At 46.1% G+C, this 25,087-nt stretch overlaps 1 protein-coding gene across 1 annotated transcript in view; it reads right to left on the reverse strand.

Moving 5' to 3' along the window:
• CRACDL (CRACD like) overlaps positions 1-25,087 on the reverse strand; it is a 76,713-nt gene that overhangs the window by 27,829 nt on the left and 23,797 nt on the right. The window contains 6 exon segments of the mRNA XM_017871882.1: positions 2,012-3,334; positions 3,337-3,658; positions 7,128-7,322; positions 12,792-12,956; positions 13,301-13,436; positions 18,535-18,703. Of these exon segments, the coding sequence (XP_017727371.1) occupies positions 2,012-3,334; positions 3,337-3,658; positions 7,128-7,322; positions 12,792-12,956; positions 13,301-13,436; positions 18,535-18,703 (2,310 nt within the window).

Here is a 25,087-nt window from a genome sequence, read left to right on the forward strand (position 1 = left end):
TGAGATGGAGTCTCTCTCTGTCACCCAGGCTGGAGTGCAGTGGCATGATCTCGGTTCACTGCAACCTCCACCTCCCGGGTTCAAGTGATTGTCCTGCCTCAGCCTTCTGAGTAGCTGGGATTAGAGGTGCGCACCACCATGCCTGGCTAATTTTTGTATTTTTAGTAGAAATGGGGTTTCACCATGTTGGCCAGGCTGGTCTCAAGCTCCTGACCTTGTGATCCGCCTGCCTCAGCCTTCCAAAGTGCTGGGATTACAAGTGTGAGCCACCACGCCAGGCCAAAACATTTTTAAAAAACAAAATTCGCCATAGAGAACTTCTCTCTCTGTGTGTGCCCTCATCACATGCACACACAACTTATGTGTGTAGTGTCATTTTCTGGCTCACAGATTTCCATTAATTAAAAAAAACCAGCAGGCCAGGCGCGGTGGCTCACGTCTGTAATCCCAGCACTTTGGGAGGCTAAGGCGGGCGGATCACTTGAGGTCAGGAGTTTGAAACCAGCCTGGCCAACATGGTGAAACCTTGTCTCTACCAAAACTGTAAAAAAAAATTAGCCAGGTATAGTGGTGGGTGCCTGTAATCCCAGCTACTCGGGAGGCTGAGGCAGGAGAATCACTTGAACCTGGGAGGTGGAGGTTGCAGTGAGCCAGGATTGTACCACTACATTCCAGCCTGGGCAACAGAGTGAGACAGTCTCAAAACAAACAAACAAACAAACAAACCCAGCAATGAAAGATTCTTTAGCTCTGCTGCAAACACACATTTTCAACAGATTTCTCATTTCCTCACTTCCATAAGAAGTGACAAATGTCAAAGACAGAGAAAGGTCATCTACTTTGCTCATTTCAAAAGACAGCTGCTTTCAAAGATTCTCATGTTCTGCCTCAATCTTAACACAATCTCCCTTTCAGGACAGCAAGTAAATGCTGACCCTCTTGAGAGAGACTTATGTTTTATACAGACTTGTTATTCCAATACATGGAATACGTTTCACGTGCAGCTGGGCGCGAACCTGATTATGAACAGCAGGAGGAAATTCTTTCTTGGAGGAAAAGGTCAGAAGGACCCTGATAGAGGAGTATTTTTCATTTATAGCCAAGAAATAGCTTAGGCCCTGAAAGAACCTGCATCAAAATGAGTACACATGTCCTGGGATTTGGACTTTGTTGAGTTTCTCAGGTGAAAAGTGGGAGAAGAATTTGAGAGATTCGCTGTGAGTCCTATCAACATCAGTTTTTACATTTCTCTTTATCTCATGTCTACACACTGACTTCTCTGTACTTATACAAAATCCTGGTATTTATTTTCCCTTTTCTACTCTTTATTTCTTATTTTCTCTCTCTTTTTAAGAGACAGGGTCTCACTCTCACCCAGGCTGGAGTGCATGGCACCATCAGAGCTCACTGCAGCCTTGAACTCCTGGGCTCAAGCAATCCTATTTCAGCCTCCCAAGCGGCTGGGACTACAGGCGTGCACCACCATGCATGGCTAGTTTTAAATTTTTTTGTAGAACAAGGTCTCACTATGTTGCCCAGGCTAGTGTTGAACTCCTAGGATTATCCGCAGGCCTTGGCCTCCCAAAGTGCTGGAATTACAGGCATGAGCTACCGAGGTCGGCCTATTCCTTACTCTAGATTAGGGGTGTCCAATCTTTTGGCTTCCCAGAGCCACACTGGAAGAATTATCTTGGCCCACACATAAAATACACCAACACTAAAGGCCGCTGATGAGCTTAAAAAAAAATTCGCAGAAAGTCTCAATGTTTTAAGAAAGTTTACCAATTCCTGTTGGGCCACATTCAAAGCCACCCCAGGCCCAGGCAGCGAGTTGGACAAGCTTGCTCTAGATCAGACATGATGTCAGTGGGAATTCTGACTCCTTCCAATTCCCCCGCAACAAAGTTTGTACCAGGAGCATTTACACAGTTAGCGAGTGTCCAGCAAGATGTGCCAGTGGATGTGGATCTCCCCAGGCCCTGCCCTTCCCGCACCCTCGGCGCGCTCTTACCAGCTCCCCTGCGCAGCGACCTTTTCTCCGCCGTCCTGGGCTCCTTCCTGGGGTCCCGTTCTCCCGGGCCGGTATCGGGGGGCGTGGGCTGGTGCGGGAGCGTGAAGCTCTGCAGAAGCGGCTTCCGGGGCAGGGGCGGCTTGGAGCTGAGCGGCTCGGGGGGCCGGGCCTTCCCCTTTCCTTGGTCGCTGGGGGCCCTGGCGCCTCGAAGGGCGGGGGCCGTCCCGAGAGGACACTTCTCCTCCTTCGGGAGCACGGTCAGCGACCTTTCTAACCGGACTTCGGCACTGTACCTCTTCACACCCTTCGTCTCCTGGGAGGCGCCATCCCGGTATTTGAGCGAGAGGGAGGTGGACCGGAGCTTGACGGGGAAGGGGTTTCTGTCCTCACTCGGGGCCGGCTCCTGGGCGGCTGGGCAGGGCTCTCTCGTGCCGGGCGTGGCGGCCGCCTCCTGGGGGCTCCTGCGCGGCCCGGCCGGACTGGCCGCCCTGTCCCCTGAGTCCTGAGGGCCGCACTCCGCCGGCTTCCGAGGGCCGGGTTTCGCGTGCTGGGGCTCGGGGAGACCCTGGAGATCGTCAAGGGCCGCCTCGCTCCTCCAGGCCGGGCTGCTCCTCGCGAGGGGCAGGCGGCAGCTGGCGCGTTCCAGCGGGCGGGAGGCGCCCGGGCGAGGCCGCGCTCGGCACGAGGACACCGAGAACTTCTTCGCGCCTCGCAGCTCGGCACCGCCCCTCTCCGCCTTCCGCTCTGGAGCCGCCCTTTCGGCGCCCGCCGGTGGCGCCTCGGCCCGCTCGGCCTTGGGGCGCTCTGGGGCGGCGGCCTCTGCGTCGGGGAAGCGGGGCCGTGCTCCCCGGGGAGACTCCGCGGCTGCAAGCGGCGGGGACGCGGAGGGGCCCTCGCTGGCGGCCGCGGGCCGGTGCTTCAGGCAGCTCTTGGGCGCCGGCGGGCTCGGGGCGGGCACCCCGGAGGGCTCGGTCCCAATGCTCTCGGGCTCGGTCCCCGCTCCTCTCTCGGGCTCGGGCGCCGGCCCTGGGGGCCCCTTCTCCTCGTCCGGGAGCACGGGCGGCGTCGGCTCCGCTTCCTTCGGGACACTGGGGTCTGGCCCGTCGGGAGCAGAGGACGCCTCTGAGGTGGCGGTGGGGTCTGTCTTGGGGGGCGCCGTGTCCCCCTCAGGGAGGGCGGTGGGAAACGGGCTCGCGACGTCTTCGGGAGCACAGACCACCTCCTCCGCCGTGTCCGGGGCACACGGGCCTGCGGGGGGCGCCTCCCCCTCCTGCTTTCCGCCGTCGGGACCGGGATGCGGGGGGTCCTCCGGCGGGGACGGGGCTCCACGCGGAGGACGGGGGCCGACTCGGGCTCGGTGAGCTCCGGGGTGGCCGGGCGGCTTGAGGGGTCCTCCCCGGGGGCGCCCTCCTCCTCCAAGCTGGCCCTGAGCGCCTGGCAGTGCTGCAGGCGGGCGCGTCTGGCACGGACCCCTTCGGGTGGCGGCAAGGGCGCCGGTGGCCCAGGCTCAGGGCCTCTGTCTGGCGCCACGTCCTGCTGCCCAGAGCTGGGGCTCTCTTCTGGGCTGACTTCCAGCAGTGGCTTCTCCTCGTTTTCCTCCTCCTCTGGGGTGCACGTCAGGTCGCTCAGGGATTCAGACTGAGCGCGCTGAGAGAAAAAGATAAAAAGCATCGTCACTATAGCAAATTCCAGGAAGCCTGTCACCTCCTCACTTTCTTCAAGGCTTGTAATGGCTTAGTGATAGCAGTGATAGCAGCACTCTAAAGTTGGCACTTAAGTAGGCATGTACCCACAGGTGTCTTTTCTCAGTTTGTATCCTCCTGGTCTACTTGGGCTCATAAGTTTATCAGGACAATGGCAGATAGGCCTCCCAAGTAAAAGTCTACCGCTCCTCTGACAGAGCCTCAAAACCAGTGGACTAGAGAGTAACGCCAAGGGCAGGAGACCAACAGCAGCCAGTGTCTGCCATGCTCTGGGCTCTACACTTGTTATTTCTACACTTGTTATTTCATTTAATCCTCCATTCATGCCAGTGAGGAAGGGATGATGAGTCCCTTTTTGCACTTGAGAGCCAGGCGCTCAGAGAGGCCAATACCTTGTTCAAGCCTGGCCAAGCAGGTGGCCGAGCTGAACAGCTGCGGCTCTATGGCCCTGTGTTCATCCCAGCCAGTCTCCCATGTCAACACTTCAGGAGTGCACCCTCATAGTAAAGTCAGACTGGTTTTCCTAAAAGATGGCTCGTATCATGCCAATAGCTAACCACAGCTATATAGGATAAAACCAAAATTTTTAGCTAAATTTAAAGTCCTAGATTCTCTGGTCTTAAGTCGTTTCTTCCACTCCCTACTCAGGTCAAACCAAGCCCTCAACACTGTGCCAGACACTTGGTCTGAGTGACTGTCACCTCCCCACTCTCCCCACCCCCCTGCCCCAACCTCCAAGATATTCTACCAGGACCCCAAGGACTGCTTCAAACTCTCCCACTCTTTGCAGTTTAAGATTCCCCCCTTCTCTAACCTCCTGAAGCCCTACTGGCTTGGCAAACATATGCTGCCTTGTGATATTCTTCTGAAAGATCTCTAGAATTCAGGTTCCAGTCCAACTTCCTCCTTTTGTCACAGAATCAGTTCCTGCTCTCTCGGGAAGGAAAGGAGCTCCAGGTAACCAAGAACCATTCAAAAGTAACATGTGGAAATGACCAAAAGGTTGATGGTGTAGAGACTAATCTTTTTAGAAAGTTCATGATATTAGACACCAAGAGTCACCCAGGCTATTGCCCTCTCCTTCCCCTTTTCTAAAGCAGGAAATATAACACTCAGGGTATGTTTGCAATAGGTTTTTCTTCTTGCTGTTTGTTACTATTTTAACATTTTTCATGGCATCTGCTTGCTAATAGAATACAGGATGCCTGGGATGTTTGTGACAATACCTAAGCAAACTGTCACCAAAATGCACAATCCCATTATTTTGGCTTTAAAAAGAGGAAGAGGCACAAAGAAAGCTACAGAAGAACTTTCAAAAGTTGCAGGCTCTTTACTTTGCCATGTTGATGACCTTCTGCTACTGCAGGGAACTGCTGATGTTGAAACCTCTTTAGGATGGAGGTCACCTTTTAAAACTATCAGTCACGGAGCCCACACAAGGCAGCAGAGGGGGTGGCTTGGCTGTTCTTTCCCGTCCTGGGAGCATTTAGGGAGCATCTGAAAGCACCTTGGTCCCTAAGAGGGGCCAGGCCACAAGGAAGATCCTTATGGTTGGGAAGAGGGACCTCATGACCAAAGGGCAAAGGATGCTATGGACACTGAAGGACAGAGGCCCCCAGCATCACAGGTTCCACAACAGTGGATGGAGGAAAATATGGACACCTCTGAGAACTTAAAGATACCCATGCCTGCTCCTTACCAAGCAGGGAAGGGGAAAAGAGGGAAAGACCATGGATGTGACAGAGTTGAAATCAAGGAAAGACTGTGTTTACCTGTTTGCGCAGACTGGCTACATCAGGTTTTCTGTTATTCTACAAAGTGGGATTCAAGAACTAAGTCAAGTTCAAATGTAAAGAAAGAAGGATACAGCCCTGTCCAGATGGGAGCAAGAAGGGAGGCTGCGTTTCCACCTGGAATAGACACCAGGCTTCGCTCTGTCACCAAGTCCTGGCCAGGTTGTGGCTGGCTATAAATGCCCTGGCCAGAGCAAAAGACATCCCCATGGGAGTCATAAATCACAGACTTGACCAGAAGGGAGCAGGCCCTAGTCCTGTGGTCTCATTCAGCACGAGGACAGGCAGGTCTTCAGTGACTGGACCTTGTCACGCCGACACAGCACACAGCCTTTAACTGTACATGCACTGGACACACACAGCTATGCACAAGTATCCTGGTCCCTAGCTGGCATATCAGCCTGAAGGTAACTCACCTTGCTTCTTCCTCCAGCATTAGTCCCCTCAAAAGTCTACTCTGCTGGCATGAGTTTAAAGAGCACCTTCCATATGCCCAAAGGAAAACTCGCTCTCTTCAGGGAGTTGCTGAACTCCTGAGTGGCCCTAGCCCAACTGTCTCCAGCTGAGGCACCCAGCTTGCCCTGGGTACTGTGACAACACACCCCAATCATGTCGCCAGGGAAGGACAGAGGATGTTAGCCCATGAGCATCTCTTTATCAGCACTGTCATTCTCTGTGGCCAGGCTGGTCCCCACTCCAGGGGGGACACGTTACAGTGCCCGTCAGGTAGGGGAGAGAGAACAACCCTGTGTGAACCTCAAACCTGCCAGTAAATGAAGCCAAAGCGTTCCATGAACCAGTTTCTCAGCTTCTAGGACTAGGAGGTAAGGACACCCCAAGGCAGCACACCCAAAGAGGGGTCTGTCTTTTCTCCCCATGCTACTGAGTAGGCCCTCGTCCAAGGCAAGTGTCCACGCTAGTGTTTCAGCTTCTTTCATTCACTCCTCTGTTAATTCACTCATTCATTTGTTCCGTCGTTCATCCAACAACTGTTGTCATTCAACAACTCTGTGACCAGAAATGTTCTAAGGGCTGAAAGTGCAGCCGGGACAGGGTCTCAAAGAAGACTGGCGATAAGAGCACATGCATTTACAAAGGTCACTCTGGCATGAGGCGAGTGCTCTGAAGGAAGTGAACGGGCAGGGTGAGTTTCTCTGGGGGACTCTCAGGCCCTAAGGCTGAGACACGGCAGCACCAAGGCCTGAGGCTAGAGGCAGCTCGGGAGCTCAAGAGGCAGAAAGGTGGCCAAAGTGCTGAGTGAGAAAGGTAAGAAGCCTGAGGGGCAGGCAGGACCTGATGTACCAGGCCTGGAGTGTGGACTTTACTCTGAGTGCAGGGGGAAGGCAACCAGCATTCAGTAGTGAGTGTGTGAGGAATGACAGACAGACGGACGGATGGATGGATGAATGAATGGAGCGATTCTGCAAGGGAGAGACAGATCTGGTTTATGTTTAAAATGATGAGCAACTTCATCTTCTGCAGCATGGCTCCATCAACGGTGGGAGTGCTCGGAGGGGGCACGAGACCCTGTGGGAGGGAGTGAGGTAGGTTGTGCGGGTTTGTGGGGGGTATGTTAAGCCTGCCTGGCCTGCCTCTGTGTGGAGAAGGAAACCCAATTACCGATGAAAGCCGCCTCATCTTACTCGACCGCTGGTTGCGAGGCTTGACCTGGAGCTTGTGCTTAGCTGCGGAGTTGTCCAAGCAGGAGGAGGATTCTGGTGGGTAACTGAAGTCGGCCACTGGTGCCAGGCTGCTGTCCGAGGTCCGGGCAGAGACAGTGCTGTCGCTTACGTGGTCTGGAGACACGACAGAGACCTTCATGGGACGAGAACAAACACACGGAGCATGAACCTCACCCTGTGAAATAAGGACGACCAAAGCAACAATGCTCTTTTCTGCCCAGGCTCAGTCTTCTCACACTGTTTCTGGCTTTATGTGTGTGGAAATTATTTATTTATTTATTTATATTTCAAGATGGAGTCTTGCTCTGTCACCCAGGCTGGAGTACAGTGGCATGATCTCGGTTCACTGCAACCTCCGCCTCCTGAGTTCAAGCAATTTTCCTGCTCAGTAGCTGGGATTACAGGTACCCGCCACCACACCCAGCTAATTTTTGAGTTTTTCATAGAGACGGAGTCTCACCATGTTGGCGAGGCTAGTATCAAACTCCTGACCTGGTGATCCACCCGCCTTGGCCTCCCAAAGTGCTGTGATTACAGGCGTGAGTCACCACGTCCGGCCAATACTTTCAATTTGATTCTCAACAAGGAGGGGTCTAGGATCCTCCTGGAGAAAGGTAAATGGCTGGGAGTTTAAAGTGCAGGGCCAGCTCCTGGAAACCTGCCACTCCTTCCCAAGACCATGCAGAGAACCTGTGTCTCAGGCTCCTGTGTCACTCTTCTGTGGCAGCTGGCACAGGCACTTCAGACAAGAGCTTTCTCTGTCAAAACACACCAGCCCAATTTGTCCAAGGGCACAGTCACCTGGTCCTGTCTCTGGAAGCTGAGAGGAAGGTTCAGAGGTGTGATTTTAGAAGCTGGGGTCAGGAAATGCCAAGCCCACCGCCCAGCATTCCGTCACTGGAGCCCTGTTGGTTCAACCTAGAAGGTCTCTGTGCTCATGTGTCCTTTTGAAGAAAATCTGGCTGGAAACTGCCATCTGTTAAGTTACAGGTATTTTACTCATTTATACTTCAGCACGGAAGAACTGATAGCAAATAGCAAACATGTCACCTGGGACAAAGGGATGCTGACAGTCATCATCCTGTCAGACAGTGGAAGAATGAGGGCAATACCCGCAGATCCCTGCCCCCCCGAACTTGGCCAGCTCCGCCACTGAGTGAGGTCGAAGTTTGCTCCCCTGTAGACACGAGTTCGCATGAAACTCACAGCGCCTGTGAGCACATGCAGCCCAGATGAGGGGCGAGGTGCACAGGGAGACTCTGGGAGGTAGCAGGCTTTTCGTATAACTCTGTGATCTTCAAGCAAGCTTTCTATTCAAGCACAGTGTGCAATATTAGTGTCAAGTTTCCATTTAACTTAAGAATAGAATTTTATTCACACAACGATTCAGTAAGCCCTCATGAAAACAGTGAATGAAGCAGTGAGACAACACACCAGTGCCGTCCCCAGTGGCAAACTCCTAGGGCCATGGGCACATCTGCTGTTTCTTTTCCATAACCCTGGGACCCCCACACAGAGCAGGTGCCCAGCAGCCTTTGCTAACCCAGACAGGGAACCATAAGGATGATCGTACTGGAGAGATGGGCTCCGATACAGGAGGAACAACCTCTCCCTGTTCACGTGAAGCTCTCTCCTATTTTCTAATAAAAGTGTAAGTTTATCCGTGTAAATGAGGAGGAGATAATTACTAAAATGGGGGAGAAGGAGCTAAAAGTGGACATAATCTATTTGAATTCTCTTTTAGCTACTCAGGTACTTACGGGAATAAGGCAAGAAAATTATGTTAAAATAAGTCACAAGTCTCCTGGTCACAACTACATCTGTGCCTGTGGCTCTGGCTCTCACTGTGGTCACTGACAACTCAGGAAGTCGCCTTAGATTGGGAAATCGATACCTTTCCCAGAGAGCCTTCCTTAAAGGTCACAAACAGGATGTGTACATTTCAAAATAATCATACAGAGTCTGTAATATTTACTCTTGTCTAGGGGAACAATGTCTACACATTTGGTTAAAAAGAAAATCTCACTGCCTAGGACTCATGAGAATGGACGAGATGAGCCGCTTTGCAAGTGCAGTGAGAATGATCACGGTGCCTGTGACAATAATACCCTGGGCGGCTCCTCTTTATAGAATAAAGCCCAATACCCTGAAGGCACTGAAGGATGCACAGCAGGCCCTCCTCCCTGTGGGCCACCCTGTGTCTGTCCTGCATGGTCAGATGTCTTGGGTTCAGGCCCACTCTGACCCCTGGGTTAGGGGACCTTGGCATGGAGCTTAACTTCCCTGAGCTGTGTCCCAGGTACAAGCTCTCCCTGACTAGAGAACTCAACTCCTCTGGCTTCAGAACTCTCACTTCTGTTTCCATGGTTGCTCTGAGAGATCTTGGGGTCCGGAAAGACCCCAAGGAGAATCGTGTCTGTTGTTGATCAGTGATGTAACTATGTGAGGTGGGCTGGGGCCCGTGGGGAGGAGGTGAGGGCTGGGAAGCTGGCTTCATGGGTGGGCTGGCAGCATCCAGAACATTCACCTCTGCATGGCTTGCTTCCAGTCACCCAATGTTTCCTGAAATCTGTGCTTCTGGATGATTCTGAAAGCAGAGGGTTTAAAAATCTAGCATGTGGCTCTTTGTTGCAGGGAAGGCAGCCCAAAGGACCCAGAGGAAACAGCCTGGGGTCAGAAGCTTTTCATGGGCGGCCCTGAGCGACAGGTGCTTTAGGATGTATGTCCTCAAAAAGAGGGGCTCAGCCACTGAGGAGTGGGCCAGGGGCAGTGCATGCAGGAAGGGCCACTGGACAGGAAGCAGGGGGCCTGGCTGTTCCGGGGTGAAAAGAAGCTGCTGGTCCTGCTGGGAAGGAGAGGTACTGATCTACCCAATCTCATCTTGTCCCCCCAAAACCCTCTGAGCCAAAACCCTCTGAGGACACACATTCTAAGAGGGAATAAGCCTGCCCGAGGCCTCCCTCTGGAGCTATGGGGCATGTATTTGTTCATTTGACAGCAGGTCTGTGTTCCCTCCTTCATCTTCCCTTCCTGCATCACCACGAGTAAAATGACTCAGGAGCCTTGCCGGTTTATTACACTTTACCTGGCATGTCCTGCTTCATAGCAGGACACCTAGAATATGACCAGTGAGACATCATGTTATCTTAAAAACCACCAGGTAAACGTTCATCAGTCGTTATCACACTTGGTAATAAAATTGGAAAATTATTCCATATATTGCCTGAAAACCTTATTCTATCAGGAAATGTCACCTTGGTTGTAACATCAAATACTTGCTACTAAAGACTCTTTCTTCCATAATAATCTTAAATTGTTCTGTCTGTGTGGGCCTGTGTGTAAGCATGTGGGCCTGTGTAAGGTGTAAACAGCCTGCAGCCCATCGTTTTGGGGCTTTCGGCCCTATTATATCAAACACCACATATTCTACAAGCCCATTTTAAAGGGTGTGTGTTGTTTTTCCCTCTCAATCAACCAATTATGCGTAAAAACTTTCAGGCCTCTAAATGCAGTCATTGTGTCTTCGAAACAATGAAGACACTTAAGATTACCTTTTTGTTTTTAAGTCTTAAAGGCTCAAATGTTGGTTTCCTGTGAAGCTAGTAGATTGTCCATATTACCCAATAATTGATAAAATCTCAGAACTTTTTTTTTTTTTTTTTAAATGAAATAAAGGACCAACCACAGGAGGTGGTTGTGCTGTGAGAGAGAAGGTCAGGCTGGCCCAGCCAAGCCAGCTGTGGAGTTTGTGCCTCATGCTGTCACACAGGTTTGGAGATAGGCTTGCTTTTCAATGGATAGGTTCCTCACTACCTCTCCTCTTACTGCCTATCCTGGCTAAAGGCAGAGACCTGCGGGATGGGAGGAGGGGGAGTCCATCTACGATGAGGAACGAGGCAGCTCACGACAGACTTCTTCCTACTGCAGAGCTCAGAAATGCACCAAGTCACATCTGCTCCTGAGGCGGGGACGCCGAAACTGCACACAGGAGTGTTTGGAGGTGTTAAAGTGGTACAGGGTTGGTTCGGTGAAGTCTACGAAATAGACCACACCATCCTCCTCATCCTGTCTCCCTTCTGCTCCAGGCTGGAGAGAAGGCCTGGGTAGCTCACTGTCCTCAGACCCTGCTCATTCCAGGAGCAGGGACAGCTTTGCCCTGGAGCAGAATTCTGGAGAGAAGAATTCTCTAGCCGGCTTGTCAGTCCCCACCCCACACACTCGGCCAACCCCACAGTCCTTCTGCCTTCTTCATCAGTGACGTTCTGGGAACTCACAACTACACAAAAATCTGGTGTAGCAGGGTTTATAGGTGTCCACATTGAAGTGGCTACCGAACAGAATTCAGAGAAGCACGGAATCTGCAAGGCAGTGGGTCACAACGAAGCCCCCCCTTCACTGTGAATGGCCCCTCAAGCAGGCCAGAGGTGACAGGGGCAGGTGTGTGGCTATAAAAACAACTCTGGCCTTGATTTGTTTTTCAAGTGTCGGCATAACAGATAACTCCAACTCTATCCATCCTCCACAGTCAGGCTTGTCTACATGGGAACGATGACCACCTATTTTTAACATTTATGTGCAAGTACAGGGTATGGGCATTAAGTGTTCTTACCACAATCACATAATTTAAAATGTGGCAGCATTGCGAGCTATGTTGTTTACGCGCGAGAAAGAGCTCAGTTCCTCGGGGGCCCCGTCTTGGATTCGAATGGGAAAGGTGGTGTTTGGGACTGGTTCCTCCACCCTGCTGAGGTCATCAGTTCCTCTCTTGCTTGTCTACCTTTCCCTGCTGCCCTGTTTGCCAGCAACACGGCACATGACTACCCCTATGCCGACACCGCCTTCAGGTCACAGACTCAGGCACCAGAAACCATCAGAGCCTCGACTATCACGTGTTCACCACTTCCCCCTCCCGCCGGCCAAATGTCGTGGCAACAGAAAACAGACACAACGTGTTTCCCTACTTCTAATGGGGTTCTGGGTCTGGTCATCTGCTCAGACAGGAAAGTCAAGGGACAGGGTTGATTCTGGTTTGATTCTTTTTTTTTTTTTTTGAGACGGAGTCTCACTCTGTCGCCCAGGCTGGAGTGCAGTGGCCGGACCTCAGCTCACTGCAAGCTCCACCTCCCGGGTTCACGCCATTCTCCTGCCTCAGCCTCCCAAGTAGCTGGGACTACAGGCGCCTGCCACCATGCCCGGCTAGTTTTTTGTATTTTTTAGTAGAGACGGGGTTTCACCGTGTTAGCCAGGATGGTCTCGATCTCCTGACCTCGTGATCCGCCCGTCTCGGCCTCCCAAAGTGCTGGGATTACAGGCTTGAGCCACCGCGCCCAGGCCGATTCTGGTTTGATTCTATCAACCTATCACCCTCATAACAAATGTCACCAAAACCACGTCTCCTAACCAGAACTGAATTTCTACTCAAAGAACGAAAATAAACACAGCTCAAGGGCTGACTGCAGGCTCCAGTGACCCAGTCGGCCACACAATGCACAGCCTCACCTATCCATGGAAATCTCAGGGGCACACACAGGGTATCCCAGAGCTCCAGTGCCCTCCAGGGCAAGTGTGGATGGAGACGTGCAGTGGCTTAGGCCGTACTTGCCTTTATGGTGGTGCCGGGACCCACGTCGTGCAGCAGAGACATCTCTGGGGGGCTCCTGGGCAGCCCGTCATCCTCAGAGCTCATGCCAGCATCCTCTCCACGCTTGGCAGGAAGGCCCCCTGGAGGAGGTGGTGGCCCCATTTTCACATTACACTGTATTTTTAACTAGATTGGAATAAAGAACACGTGCTCTTATTTTCATCAATGATATTTATCAACAGATCCTCCTGCTCTAATTCATTCATGCTGGAAATGCCTTCAGTGTCTTGGCGTGGTGCAGAGAACTGAACGTGCATCTGCCACCAGCTCTTCCACTATCATCTCTTCTTTGTTCATCTAAGAATGAGTTGAGATCCCACTGTAACTCATTTGGTGTCTCCTGGGAGAGCTGTCATGTACGTGTGATTCTACTTTATGGCATATCAAATAAACCAAGCGGAAATCATTTAAAAACTTCTCAATGGATACTTGACTTGCACACCAGGTGACATGACCAAGGAAACATTTACCTGCAGAGCTTTAATCCGATCACACACATTTTCTTGGGAAAACACCCGCACAGGCCGAGCAGGGTCCTGTCCGGACTCAGGAATGAAAATACTGTCGTGAGAAAGGGCCCGGCTGCCCAGCGTGCCCCTCGACTCCCTAGGATAAAAGAGCCACTGTGAGACTCTGCCCACCTCCATCTTACTGACCCCCAGGGGACTCAGAATGAGAAAGGGGGATGTGGGTTAACAGAATATCAAACAACACTCCCTCTGCTGCATTTACATTTCAGGGGTCCCTGACTTCAGTTCATCCACACACTGTCAAATGCCAGTTAACTATTTGGAGCATTGCAGAAATAGGAATCTTCCTAGGAGATCTAAAGGTTGTGTGAATTATTTTTATTAATGAAAAAACCAAGGTTTGACAAGGTGTGAGGTGCAAGACAGGAAGCCTGCAGAGGGGAGGGGCTGGCACGGCCAGCTTCTGAGGATGTCCCGGCTGCCCCGGGGAGGGTGAGGTCCTGCCTTGTGGGCAAACACGCAGCCGCTCCATGGGCTGAAGGCTGTATGTGAGCAGCAGGCTGAGGGCCTACCTGATGAACGCATCCTCACAAGACAGACCAAGACATACATCAGTGGCTGGTTTGAAATGGGAACTACAAATCTGCAAAGCCATGGCCTCTTTTTATGACCTGGTACCATCCGTGTGACCAAAACCTCTGTGCCTGCCAAGATCCTGGAGCAGAGATGGTGGCCTTCTGTCATCGCCATCCCAGTCCTTTCCTCAGCTCTGAGCTCAAGAATCTGATCTGGGACTGAACCCACAGGACATTCACAAAATGTCCTAAAAGGATGTGGGAATTAGCTGTCAAATTTTCCTAGCAGCGGTGGCTGCCTGAACAATAGGTGGAAGGAGATGACTGAGATCCAATGATGAAGGAAGGAAAGCCTACTTCTGCACACACTGGACATCTTGTGTGCACCACCCCACGTCCTCCCCTCCTGCCACTCCCCTACCCTGGACATCCTGTCCACTGTGAGGCATTAAGGACTTGAGGTGTGGCCCTGTCCCACTGTAAACCAAATGGTGTTGGTTAATAATGCTTCCTTCTAATTAAACTCTCACGCCTGCAACCGTAAGCTTGCAAGTGGGAACCCATGGCTTCCAGGATGTGTGTGTCCTCACATGCCAGGGAGGAACCACACCAACTGAAGCAATCGGGCCCTCCCTGCCCAGGGCAGCTCTTAACCCAAAGGTCGCACACATGCTTGGATTTCCCTTCCCCAGTGCACAGCTCATGGCCCACACTCCCTGGGAACCACAACCACCACCCAAGCACCTCCGTTTTGGATGTAACGAGAAGTGGAAGCAGCATGAAGAGGCCTCTGCAAAAACACAAAATGGCACATGTGCAAGGCCATTCACTACAGCAATATTCAGAAGACTGAAAGATGGGAAACATGCCGTGCCCCTCAGTAGGCATCTAACTGAATCAACCATGAATGTTATACAATGGAGGACTCCACAGCTGGTCTGATGGGCAGGGGGGTCTCTACACGCTGCATACAGGCATCACCAGATACTACTAAGTGAAATAAATAACAACCACTGCAGAACAATGTCAACAGTATGTCAGCACTGCATAGGAAAGGTGGGCCTGGATACTATCTGAACATGTGTGTGTGTTTCTTATATTTAAAAAAAAATGAAAAGAGAAGAAGAAATAACAAGTAAATAAAAGTGGTTTCCTTTAGGGGGAAAGAAATAACTAGATGAGGAGACATAGTGCAAAGATACCTACATTTACAACTTTGTCTTTGAAATTGTGTAAACATTTTATATAATTAAAAGACGAAACCAAACAAAAAGAGAAATTAAAAAATCACTAAAACTAGAAAACAAACACAAACAAACACATCTAATTTTATATCAGATTGTTGGCATGACCACACAGAGAATATAATAATTTCAAGTGGCTTTGACTCCACATCCAAGATAGAATACATTCTAAGAACAACAACAAGAAAACCAAAGATAACAAATTGCACTCACTAATCTTATGAGTAGTAATAATAATTAAAAAACCAAAAATATTAAATTGCATTCTGCAGTTTTATTAGCAATAACACTGATTATAAGACAGTGTGCAGAAAAGTATTTATAGTATCTTTAACTTCCATGTAGGAAAGGGATAAATTATTATGAATATATGATAGGTTAAAGAAAATAAGTCATTTCACTAATATCATAAGGAGCCCTGGTTTCCAGTGTAAGAGAAAAGAGAATACAAAGAATTAAAGAAGGAAAAATGTTGTCTTACTAAACTTGAATTGGAAATATCAGCAAATTAATGATGAATTTTTCTCTTGAAAAGTAAACCATTTCCTAGCTATATCCACTGGACAGGTTTAGAATCAGTGACAGCCAATTAGTAATTATCACCCCTGGCAGCTGGACTGAGGTCTTTAAAAGCCATTTCACACCACAAGGAGGGGGCCAGGGCCCTCTGAAGAAAGGGCTGATTCCAGGTCAGGGGAAGAAAATATACCAAATAAACCTGAGATTTCTCATTGGACAAGAAAGTAAGGAAGCCATCAAAGATGAATGGGGTCATGTCAAAAGACAGAGCGAATTTCAAGTGACTCTCAACAGCCTAAGATGGAACAACTTGAGCGTTAAATGAATAAAGACTGTCATGGATTAAAGCAAATCAAATATTAAAAAGGAATGCATTCCAATGATATCTGGGAAAAAAAAGAAAAAACAAAACCCACTGGCCACTGTCAGGAGTTGCCAGGGGACCACGTCATTACTCTGAGGGTGGATCAATTAAAGGAGAGCCAAGCATGATCCTGACTTTACTCTAGATTGTATTTCAGAGCAACCAAGCAATTGATGAAGGAAAGTTCTTCATCAAAGAATTTCAGTTAGCAAGTGTACAATGAATGACAGAATTAGACAAACCACCACTTTGTGACAAAATAACAAATCATCACCAAGTGTTAAAACTGTCAGGTGAAGGCTGGTGGAGGGACCACAAGCCTGACACACCCTGAACCCACTGCTCAGAAAGCATGTGACTCATCCCGGGATGTGACAACATCCAGCACCTGCTTGAACCTGACAGCATCTGGATCCACCGAATGATGTACCGGGAATTGGGAGAATATAGGAAAGAGCTGAATCACACCAAGAGAAAGCAAAGCCAGAATACGGGACATTCTGCAGGACACATGGCCCTGCTTTTCCCTCAGATCAATGACGTGAAACAAAGGGAGAGGGCAAAAGGAAATCGTTACAGATTTAAGAAGCACAACCGCACAGACACAGACGCGATAAATGGGCGTCACTTTCTTCAACCCACAGGGTCCCATGTGGTTTGCTGGCACTAATGTGCCTTAGTAAATGGAGCTGTTTTCCCCCCAGTGATGGATGAGAAGTTGCCGCAGACTCTCCACAGGCCAAACAGTACTTTCCTCTTCCTCTGTGCTGCTCTCTAAAAATGTCATTTGCACTTCCCAGGCCTCATCATGCCCCACCCCCAATCTTCCTTGCCTAGCATCAAAACCAGCAAACTGTTACCAGTCACTGAGCACCAGCTCCCTGCAAGGTGCTAGGAATATCAAGATAAAAAGCACACCGTCTCCACTTCCCCTGGACTCCTGTGGCAGGGAGGACATCAGCAAGTGGACAGGACAATTCATCCCAGCTTGCCCCTCTGGCTGGGCTCCTGTCTGTGGTTGGAGGGGCCACACCCAGGCCAGTCTCTCCAACACCAGAACTGTACTCCAGTCAACAGATGGGGTGGATGGGGGTGGATGTTAGAGTTTCCCTGGGGTTTGCAAAGTGATGACATTGAATAATTAGCAATATTATCGCGATAACATCTCGTTCCCCAAGAGTTCAGAGCATGGCCTAAAAAAGTGCATGCACGGCCGGGCGCAGTGGCTCACGCCTGTAATCCCAGCACCTTGGGAGGCCAAGGTGGGCGGATCATGAGGTCAGGAGATCGAGACCATCCTGGCTAACACGGTGAAACCCTGTCTCTACTAAAATACAAAAAATTAGCCGGGCGTGGTGGCGGGCGCCTGTAGTTCCAGCTGCTCGGGAGGCTGAGGCAGGAGAATGGCGTGAACCCGGGAGGCGGAGCTTGCAGTGAGCTGAGTTCACGCCACTGCACTCCAGCCTGGGCAACAGAGTGAGACTCCGTCTCAATAAAATAAAATAAAAGTAAAAAATGCAAGCACAGTGTATCCCTTCCACACTTCACACGGTGCAATATGAGTCTATTACAATCCCTGCTAGCACCAAAAACAAACAAAACCAAAAAACAAACCCAAAACCGACAAAAAAAAAAAAAAGTTCCAATCTTTCCTTTCCAGTCATCTGGTGCCACCAAGTGGCCAGTAACATTTCTACTCCTTTAAAAAACAGGCGAGGAAGCTGGGGAGGAGGGGAGAGCAGGGGAGGGGACAGGACACCATTATCCGGATGCTCAAGCCTGGGACCCATCTCGGCGTGGTCTGTACCCCAAACCTGAGGGATATTATGTTTTAGGAAGAGTTCTACCCTTAAAGGGCCAGTGTTGTCTTAAAAAAAAAAAAAGGTAAAAGCTAGCATAGCAACAAATCTGTTTCGTTTCCTCTTAGTCACAGAAATAACTGCTAGAATAACTGCAGCATATGTACTGTAACTATATTTTAATGAAATACAAGTTACAAAAATAAGGATTTCTTTACTAGACCTCCCTAGTTTTTTGTGCTTATTGGGTCTGTTCTTAATGATATTTTTGGATGATTTTTTCTAAGATAACAAGAATCGTGCCCTCCCCACCCCCATCAAGTGAAAATATTCTAATTAGATTATTCAACGTTCAAGTTTAGCGAAATGTATTTTTCTAGTATGGTATCTAGTCCTCAAAAGACTTTTAAGTCAAGTTAAACCAGGACCCCTATCCTGATCCTGTCACTTTCAGCTGTAGGATGCTGGGCAAGTTCCAAATTTTATCCAGGGCTTATTTTGTCCATTTAGAAAATGGTATATAGTACCTCCTCTCCCACAGTTATTGTGGATTTAAACACACACAGCATTCTCCACCCCTAAGTTTGAAAAGATAGAAAACACAACTTCTATGGAAGAACCTCTAATGGAGTTACCCAGGAGGAAAGGGGGCTCAGAAATCCAGCAAGTTACCAGGATAATGAAATAGTGTATTTGGGTGCTCCTGGCCCGAGAGATGTAAAATGCAACTTACTCCAGCTCATCCTCGGAGTCATAGCCCACTGGCCCGGACTCGATGGCGATGACCTCATTCCTCGTCTGACTTTGTTTCCAGGTGCTACTTTCTGTGGACGATGGCGATTCTTTTCTCTTCTTCTTCCCAAAAAACTTCTTGAAAGTTTTGAATTTAGATTTTTTCTTTCCTATACAGATTAGAGAAAAAAACAAATAATAAGTAAGAGTGTTACAGTGTGTGTTTATGTGCATGTATGCAATGGGCACGTAAAAGAGAGAAAGCAAGATTTCCATCCATGCATCAGTTATCTGCTTCTGGAAAGTCCTTTTACGGCGCAGAAGTACATGGTATACCAGTTTTGCACACCTGAAAATACATCTTGTTTTCTTTTTATTTAGGATATTTAAGTAAAAGAGCCAAGAACACTTTGGAAGATGATCACAGAATCAAAATTAGCCACTTTCTTCTCATCTATAACCAAGTTCTAATTTCTAAAATATATGTAAGTCAACTACAAAAGTCCTGAGGAGGTAAAGGTTAAGGGATAACCCAAGCTATTTAGAAAGTAATTCTTGGCCAGGCATGGTGGCTCACAACCTGTAATCCCAGCACTTTGAGAGGCTGAGGCAGGAGGTTTGCTTGAGCTCAGGAGTTCGAGATCAGCCTGGGCAACATCGTGAGACCTTCTTAGTACAAAACAAACAAACAAACAAACAAACAAACAAACAAAAAAAGTTGGGCATGGTGGCACATGCCTGTACTCCCAGCTTCTAGGGAAGCTAAAGTGGGAGGTTTGCTTGAGCCCAGGAGTTTGAGGCTGCAGTGAGCTATGACTGTACCACTGCACTCCAGCCTTAGTGACAGAGCAAGACCCTCTCTCTCAAAAAAATATTTAAAATTCTGAAATGCTTTGTCTAGTGTGAATACAGCATCAAGGACAGAGGAGGCCCAACCTCATGGGCAAGAAGGTGGCTCTCTAGGGCACCAACTGTAGGATGAGCTAATGACTTTTGTTGAGAAAAATAATGAGACTGGTCATCCCCAAAGGGGAGGGGTGTGGCCAGGCTGAGCCCAACTCTGCCATGCTTCCTGGATTACTAGAATTCACCTCACTTTTCAACATTTTGTGATCACTTCTCTGGTGACAACTTCATTCTCTCCCACAAATTCTATCATACCCAGGTTTCCATGATTTCACATTAGCTGCTCAGCAAAGTTCATTCCTTTTCCAGAATAGTTACAGAACTGACAGTGGAGGGATGTAGCATCGTAGATTACCAGGATGCTGTCTAATACCTCCTGAAAATTTGCAAAACAATTCATTAGATTTTATAATAATTTAATAAACTGAATTCCTTTAAAAACCCAGGATCTTTCTGTTGTGTTTATATTACTGCTTCCTTGGGAAGCTTACATGATCTTACTCTCATGGGGAGAATCACTTAGGATTACTTTAGTAGGAGTTCCTACCTCATTACAGGTAGAACAAATCACTCTCCAAGGATAAATCAGTTCTACGGCACAGTTTTCTCAACTTCTAGTGTGGAAGTGTTCTCAACTTTACAATCGTAAAAAATGTTTATGTTGTTAGTAGATGGTTCTCAATGAGCATTTATTATTTTGAAAGACTCTTAAGCATTTTCTGCATTTCGTCAGGACACCCTGTGGCTTTTGCCTAGTCAACAAATTGGAACACATCCTCGAAGGCCTGAATAGATACACAACCTCAATATCATGACCATCAAAGATGCTGCATTAATGGTGTCCTCAAGTATAACTGGTAGACCTCAAGTATAACTGCTGTACACCTTTGTTCCACTGGCAGGGCTGAGTCAGCCATCCATTTGTTCGAGTTATATTTCTTCTCCTGCTAGTCTTTGTAATTCAATTTCTTTAACGGTTACAGGACTAGTCCAGTTTTCTACTTCTTGAATCTGTTTTTTTAGTAACATTTTTCTGAAAATGTATTTTTTCCAAATTTTCAAATGTATTGGCCAAAAAGTATTAATAATATCCTTATATCTTTCAAGCATTCACAACATCTATAGTGACTGATGCCTCTTTTCTCACCCTGATATGAATTATCATAAATGTGCCTCTTCTTTGTTCTTTGATCAATGGCACCAGAGGCTGATCAATTTTAATTGCCTTAAAAAAGTTTAGCTTTGTTAATTCTTTCAGTTGAATGTTTATTTCATATTGTATTAATTTCTGTTCTTATCTTTATTCCTTCCTTCCTACTTTCTGCAGGTTTACTTTACTATTTTCTTAAACTTCTTGAGATAAATATTTGGTTTATTACTTTTTAGACTTTCCTGCTTTTATAATATAATATTTAAGGCAATGCATTTCCCTCTAAGTCTGTTTTAGCTGCATCTACATATTTTAGAATGTAGTATTTTCATTATTGTTTGGTCAAAAATATTTTCTAACTTCTATTATGATACCTTCTTAGACTTATGGGTTATTTAGGAACATATGTCTTCTTCATTTCCAAGCAGTTAAGGATTTTCTATCTGTTATTGATTTCTAGCTTAATTGCACTGTGGTCCAATTACATACTCTGAATGATTTGAACCCGTTCAAATTCGTTGATACTTGCTTTATGGCTTACCACATGAACAATTTTTAAAAATGTTCCTGGTGTGCTTGAAAATAATGCATTTTCTTCAGTGTTCTATATATGTCAATTAGAAGATCTTTTTAAAAAAATAGTGTTGTCCAAGTATTTTATATCTTTACTGACTTTTAAAATGTTTGTTTTAGCAATTACTGAGAGAGATGTGTTAAAAATAACCCCACTCTGATTATAGATTTTCTTATTTATCTTTAGCTGTCAATTTCTACTTTACAACTTTATCTGTTGGGGAGGTTGCTTTCCTGCAAAAACCGGAAAGCCTGCTAGACAAATTCTAAAGGAGCTATAATACTTACAACTTTCTATACTACGTTAATGCATAGAAATGTAAAATTATTATCTTGCTGAGGAACTGAACATTTTGTGAAAGGGCCCTCTTTATGTTTAGTTATGTTTTTTGCCTTACATTTCATTTTGACTGCTATTAGTACAGGTAGATCATACCAAATCGGAAAATCTGAAACTTTTTGAGCTCCCACCCGATGCTTAAAGGAAATGCTCACTGGAGCATTTCAGACTTTGGATTTTCAAATTTGAGACACTCAACTGGTAAGTATAATGCAAGTATTCCAAAATCTGAAAAAATCTGAAATCTGAAACACTCCTGATCCCAACATTTTGGATAAGAGATATTCAACCTGCAGAGCTACACCATCTTCCTTTACCCAGCACTCACGAGGTACAGGTTTTTGTATCCTATTACTATCCTTACTTTTCTGAACCTTTATAGTTAAGATTCATATATTTAGAGTTTTGGAATCTAATCTGATAATCTTTAACTCTTAACTGGAAAAATTAATGTAATTAATTAATCTAAGTAGTCCACTCACACTCACTGTAATTACTGATATATTAATAAAACAAATCTATCATCTTACGTTTTTTTCCATTGATCTTCAAAAAAAAAAAAAACATTCCATTTCTTCCATTGCTAGTTTATAACCCTTATCTTCTGCTTCCTCTTTCCGTGGTTACCCTAGAAATTATACTACACATTTGATTACAGGTCAATACAAGGACCTTAGAATACTTTAATTCCATTTTTATGCACTATTGTTTTAATTCTGATTGTTTAAAGAAGAAAACCAAAGTTATTTCATGTTCACATAGATGTATCCACTTGCTTCTTGTCTTCTTTGTTCTTCATTCCTTCTCATATTCCAGATTGTCCACTAGAAAGATTTTCCTTTGGCCTGAGGGCACATTCGTGTAGAATCTGTGTTTACTGGGGGCTTACTGGGGCCAATCCAGTTTTTGTCCGAAAATGCTTTCATTTCTCCATCACTCCTGAAACACATTTTTCCTAGGTATAACATTCTATTAAGTTGGTGCAAAAGTAACTGCAGCTCTTGCCATGACAGTTAATGGCAAAAACAGCAATTACTTTTGTGCCAACATAATAGTTTCGCAGTTACTTTTCCTAAGGATATTTATAGGCTATTATTTCCCCGTTTTGTGGCTTCTATTGTGTTGAGAAGTTAGGCATTGGTTAGCTTTTTGCTCCTGTCCAGGTAATCTATCTCTTTTCTCAGACTCATTTTAAGATTTTCATCCTCTTTGTTTTCTGCAGTTTTACCTCATATGGATTTTCTTTGATTTATCCTTCTTGGGATTCATTGGGTTTCTTAAACCTGTGGGTTGGGTCATCTTTTTGATAAAATCTAGAAAATTCTCAGTCCTTCTCTCCTCCCCTGAGACTATGCTCAAATGGATATTATACCCTTTCACTTACTCTCTATGCTCCTTGTTCCCCTTTCTGTATTTTCCATCTTTTTACCATTCTGTGGTACATTTTGTATAATTTCTTGTGATCTATCTTGATCTGATATAATCTGCTGTTATAACCATGCATTTTAATAATGACATTTATTTTACATAAATATAATTGAAAATAAAATTTTAATAATTACATTTACTTTAAATGAATTTATGTAAAATAAAATTTTAATCATTACATTTATTTCTAAAATTCCTTTGTTTTCAAATCTGCTACACCTTGTAAAAAAAAACTTATTTTGTAAATTACACACAGTAAAATTCATTCTTTCCGGTGTACATAGAGTTGTATAATTATCACCACGATCAAGATACAGGACTGTCCTCATGCTGCTCTTTTGTAGTCCAACATTCCCCGCTACCTTTAACTCCTGGCAACCACTTATAACTTTTCTGTTCCTATAGTTTTGCCTTTTCTAGAATATCATATAGCTTAAGTCACACAGCATGTCCCCTTTTCATTCTGGCTTCTTTCACTCAGCACAACACATTAGAGGCTCACTCATGTTATACCAGATCAATAGTCTATTCCTTTTTATTGCTGAGTAGAACTCCATTGTGTGGATATACCAGTTGGTTGAACCATTTCAACCTGCTGAAAGACATCTGGGTTCTTTTCAGTTTTTTGGTAATTTTAAATAAGTTGCTATAGTGTGTGCGCGCGTGTGTGTGTGTAAACATAAGTTTCCACTGCCAAGTAAATACCTAGGAGTTGGATTGCTGAGTCGTGTGTGTGTGTGTGTGTGTGTGTGTGTAAACATAAGTTTTCACTGCCAAGTCAATACCTAGGAGTTGGATTGCTGAGTCATAGGTAAGTGTATGTTTAACTGCACAAGGAACTGCCAAAGTGTTTTTCCAAAGTGGCTGTGCCATTTTGCATTCCTCCCTTCAGTGTATCCTTATCAGTTCCTGTTGCTGTGGTGGTTTTCTCCAGACATTTAATAGGTGTGTCCTGGTATCTCACTCTAGTGTTACTCTGCATTACCTAATGATTACAGATATTGAGATTTCTTCATATGCTTATTTGCCATCTGCACATCTTCTTAGGTTAAAGCATCATTTAAAATTTGCTCCCCATTTTGTAACTGAGTTATTTGTTTCCTGATTTTTGAATTTTGAGAGTTCCAAATATATGCGGGATATAAGTCCTTTATCAAGTGTGATTTATAAATATTTTCTTCTAGTCTGTGACTTGTCTTTCCGTTTTCTTAAAAGTGTCTTTCTCAGAGCATATTTTAAAGTTTTGATGAAGTCCAATTTATAAACTTTTTCCTTTTATGGATTCAGGTATTATATCTAAGAATCCTTGCCTAATCTTTGGTCATAAATATCTTCTACTATGCTTTCTTTTAAAGGCGTTAAGAGTTTTATATTTAGGTTTATGACACATTTTGAGTTAATTTTTGTATAATCTGTAAGGTATATTTACATATGAATGTCCAATTGTTCCAGCACCATTTGTTGAAATATTATCTTTTCTCCAATGAATTGCCTTTGCAATTTTGTCAAAATTAATTAACCATATTTGTATGGGTCTGTTTTTGAACTCTGCTTCTGTCTCTGTGTATCTATCCTTTTGCCAATACCATACTGTCTTGGTTACTGCAGCTTTATAGTAAGTCTTAAAAACAGGTAGTACGAAGCTTTCAACTTTACGTTTTTTCAAAATTGTTTTACCTATTCTAGCTCTTTGCTTTTCACAAAATTTTCAAATCAGCTTGCCAATATCTGCAAAAATTTCTGCTGGGATTTTGATTGCTTCCTCTTTATCCCTCCTCCTCCCCATTTCTGATGGGCGATTTTAAAAAAATCATCCCAGGCACTATTATTATTTCATCTATATGGACTTGGCTTTTTCCTAAATGAAAAAATCTCTGACTCTTCATGGAAATCAAATAAATTATTACTTGTCAGTATTCCTGCTACAGAATATTGAGCTAACTGTATGTCAGTCTTCCATAACTGACTTTTAAAGATTGCACTGCAATCTTGGTATATTTGTGTAAGAGTTCTGAGTGCTTTTCTGGATATGTTGTATAATCATGTCATCTATAAATAGAGACAGTTTTATTTCTTTCTTCCATCTCTCTTTTATTCCTTTCTCTTGCTTTATTGTACTGGCTGGGTGCTATGCCACTTTTCCCTGGATGTTTTAAA

Source organism: Rhinopithecus bieti, unplaced genomic scaffold (assembly GCF_001698545.2).
Source record: "Rhinopithecus bieti isolate Rb0 unplaced genomic scaffold, ASM169854v2 scaffold_6935, whole genome shotgun sequence".
Taxonomy (NCBI): Eukaryota; Metazoa; Chordata; class Mammalia; order Primates; family Cercopithecidae; genus Rhinopithecus; species Rhinopithecus bieti.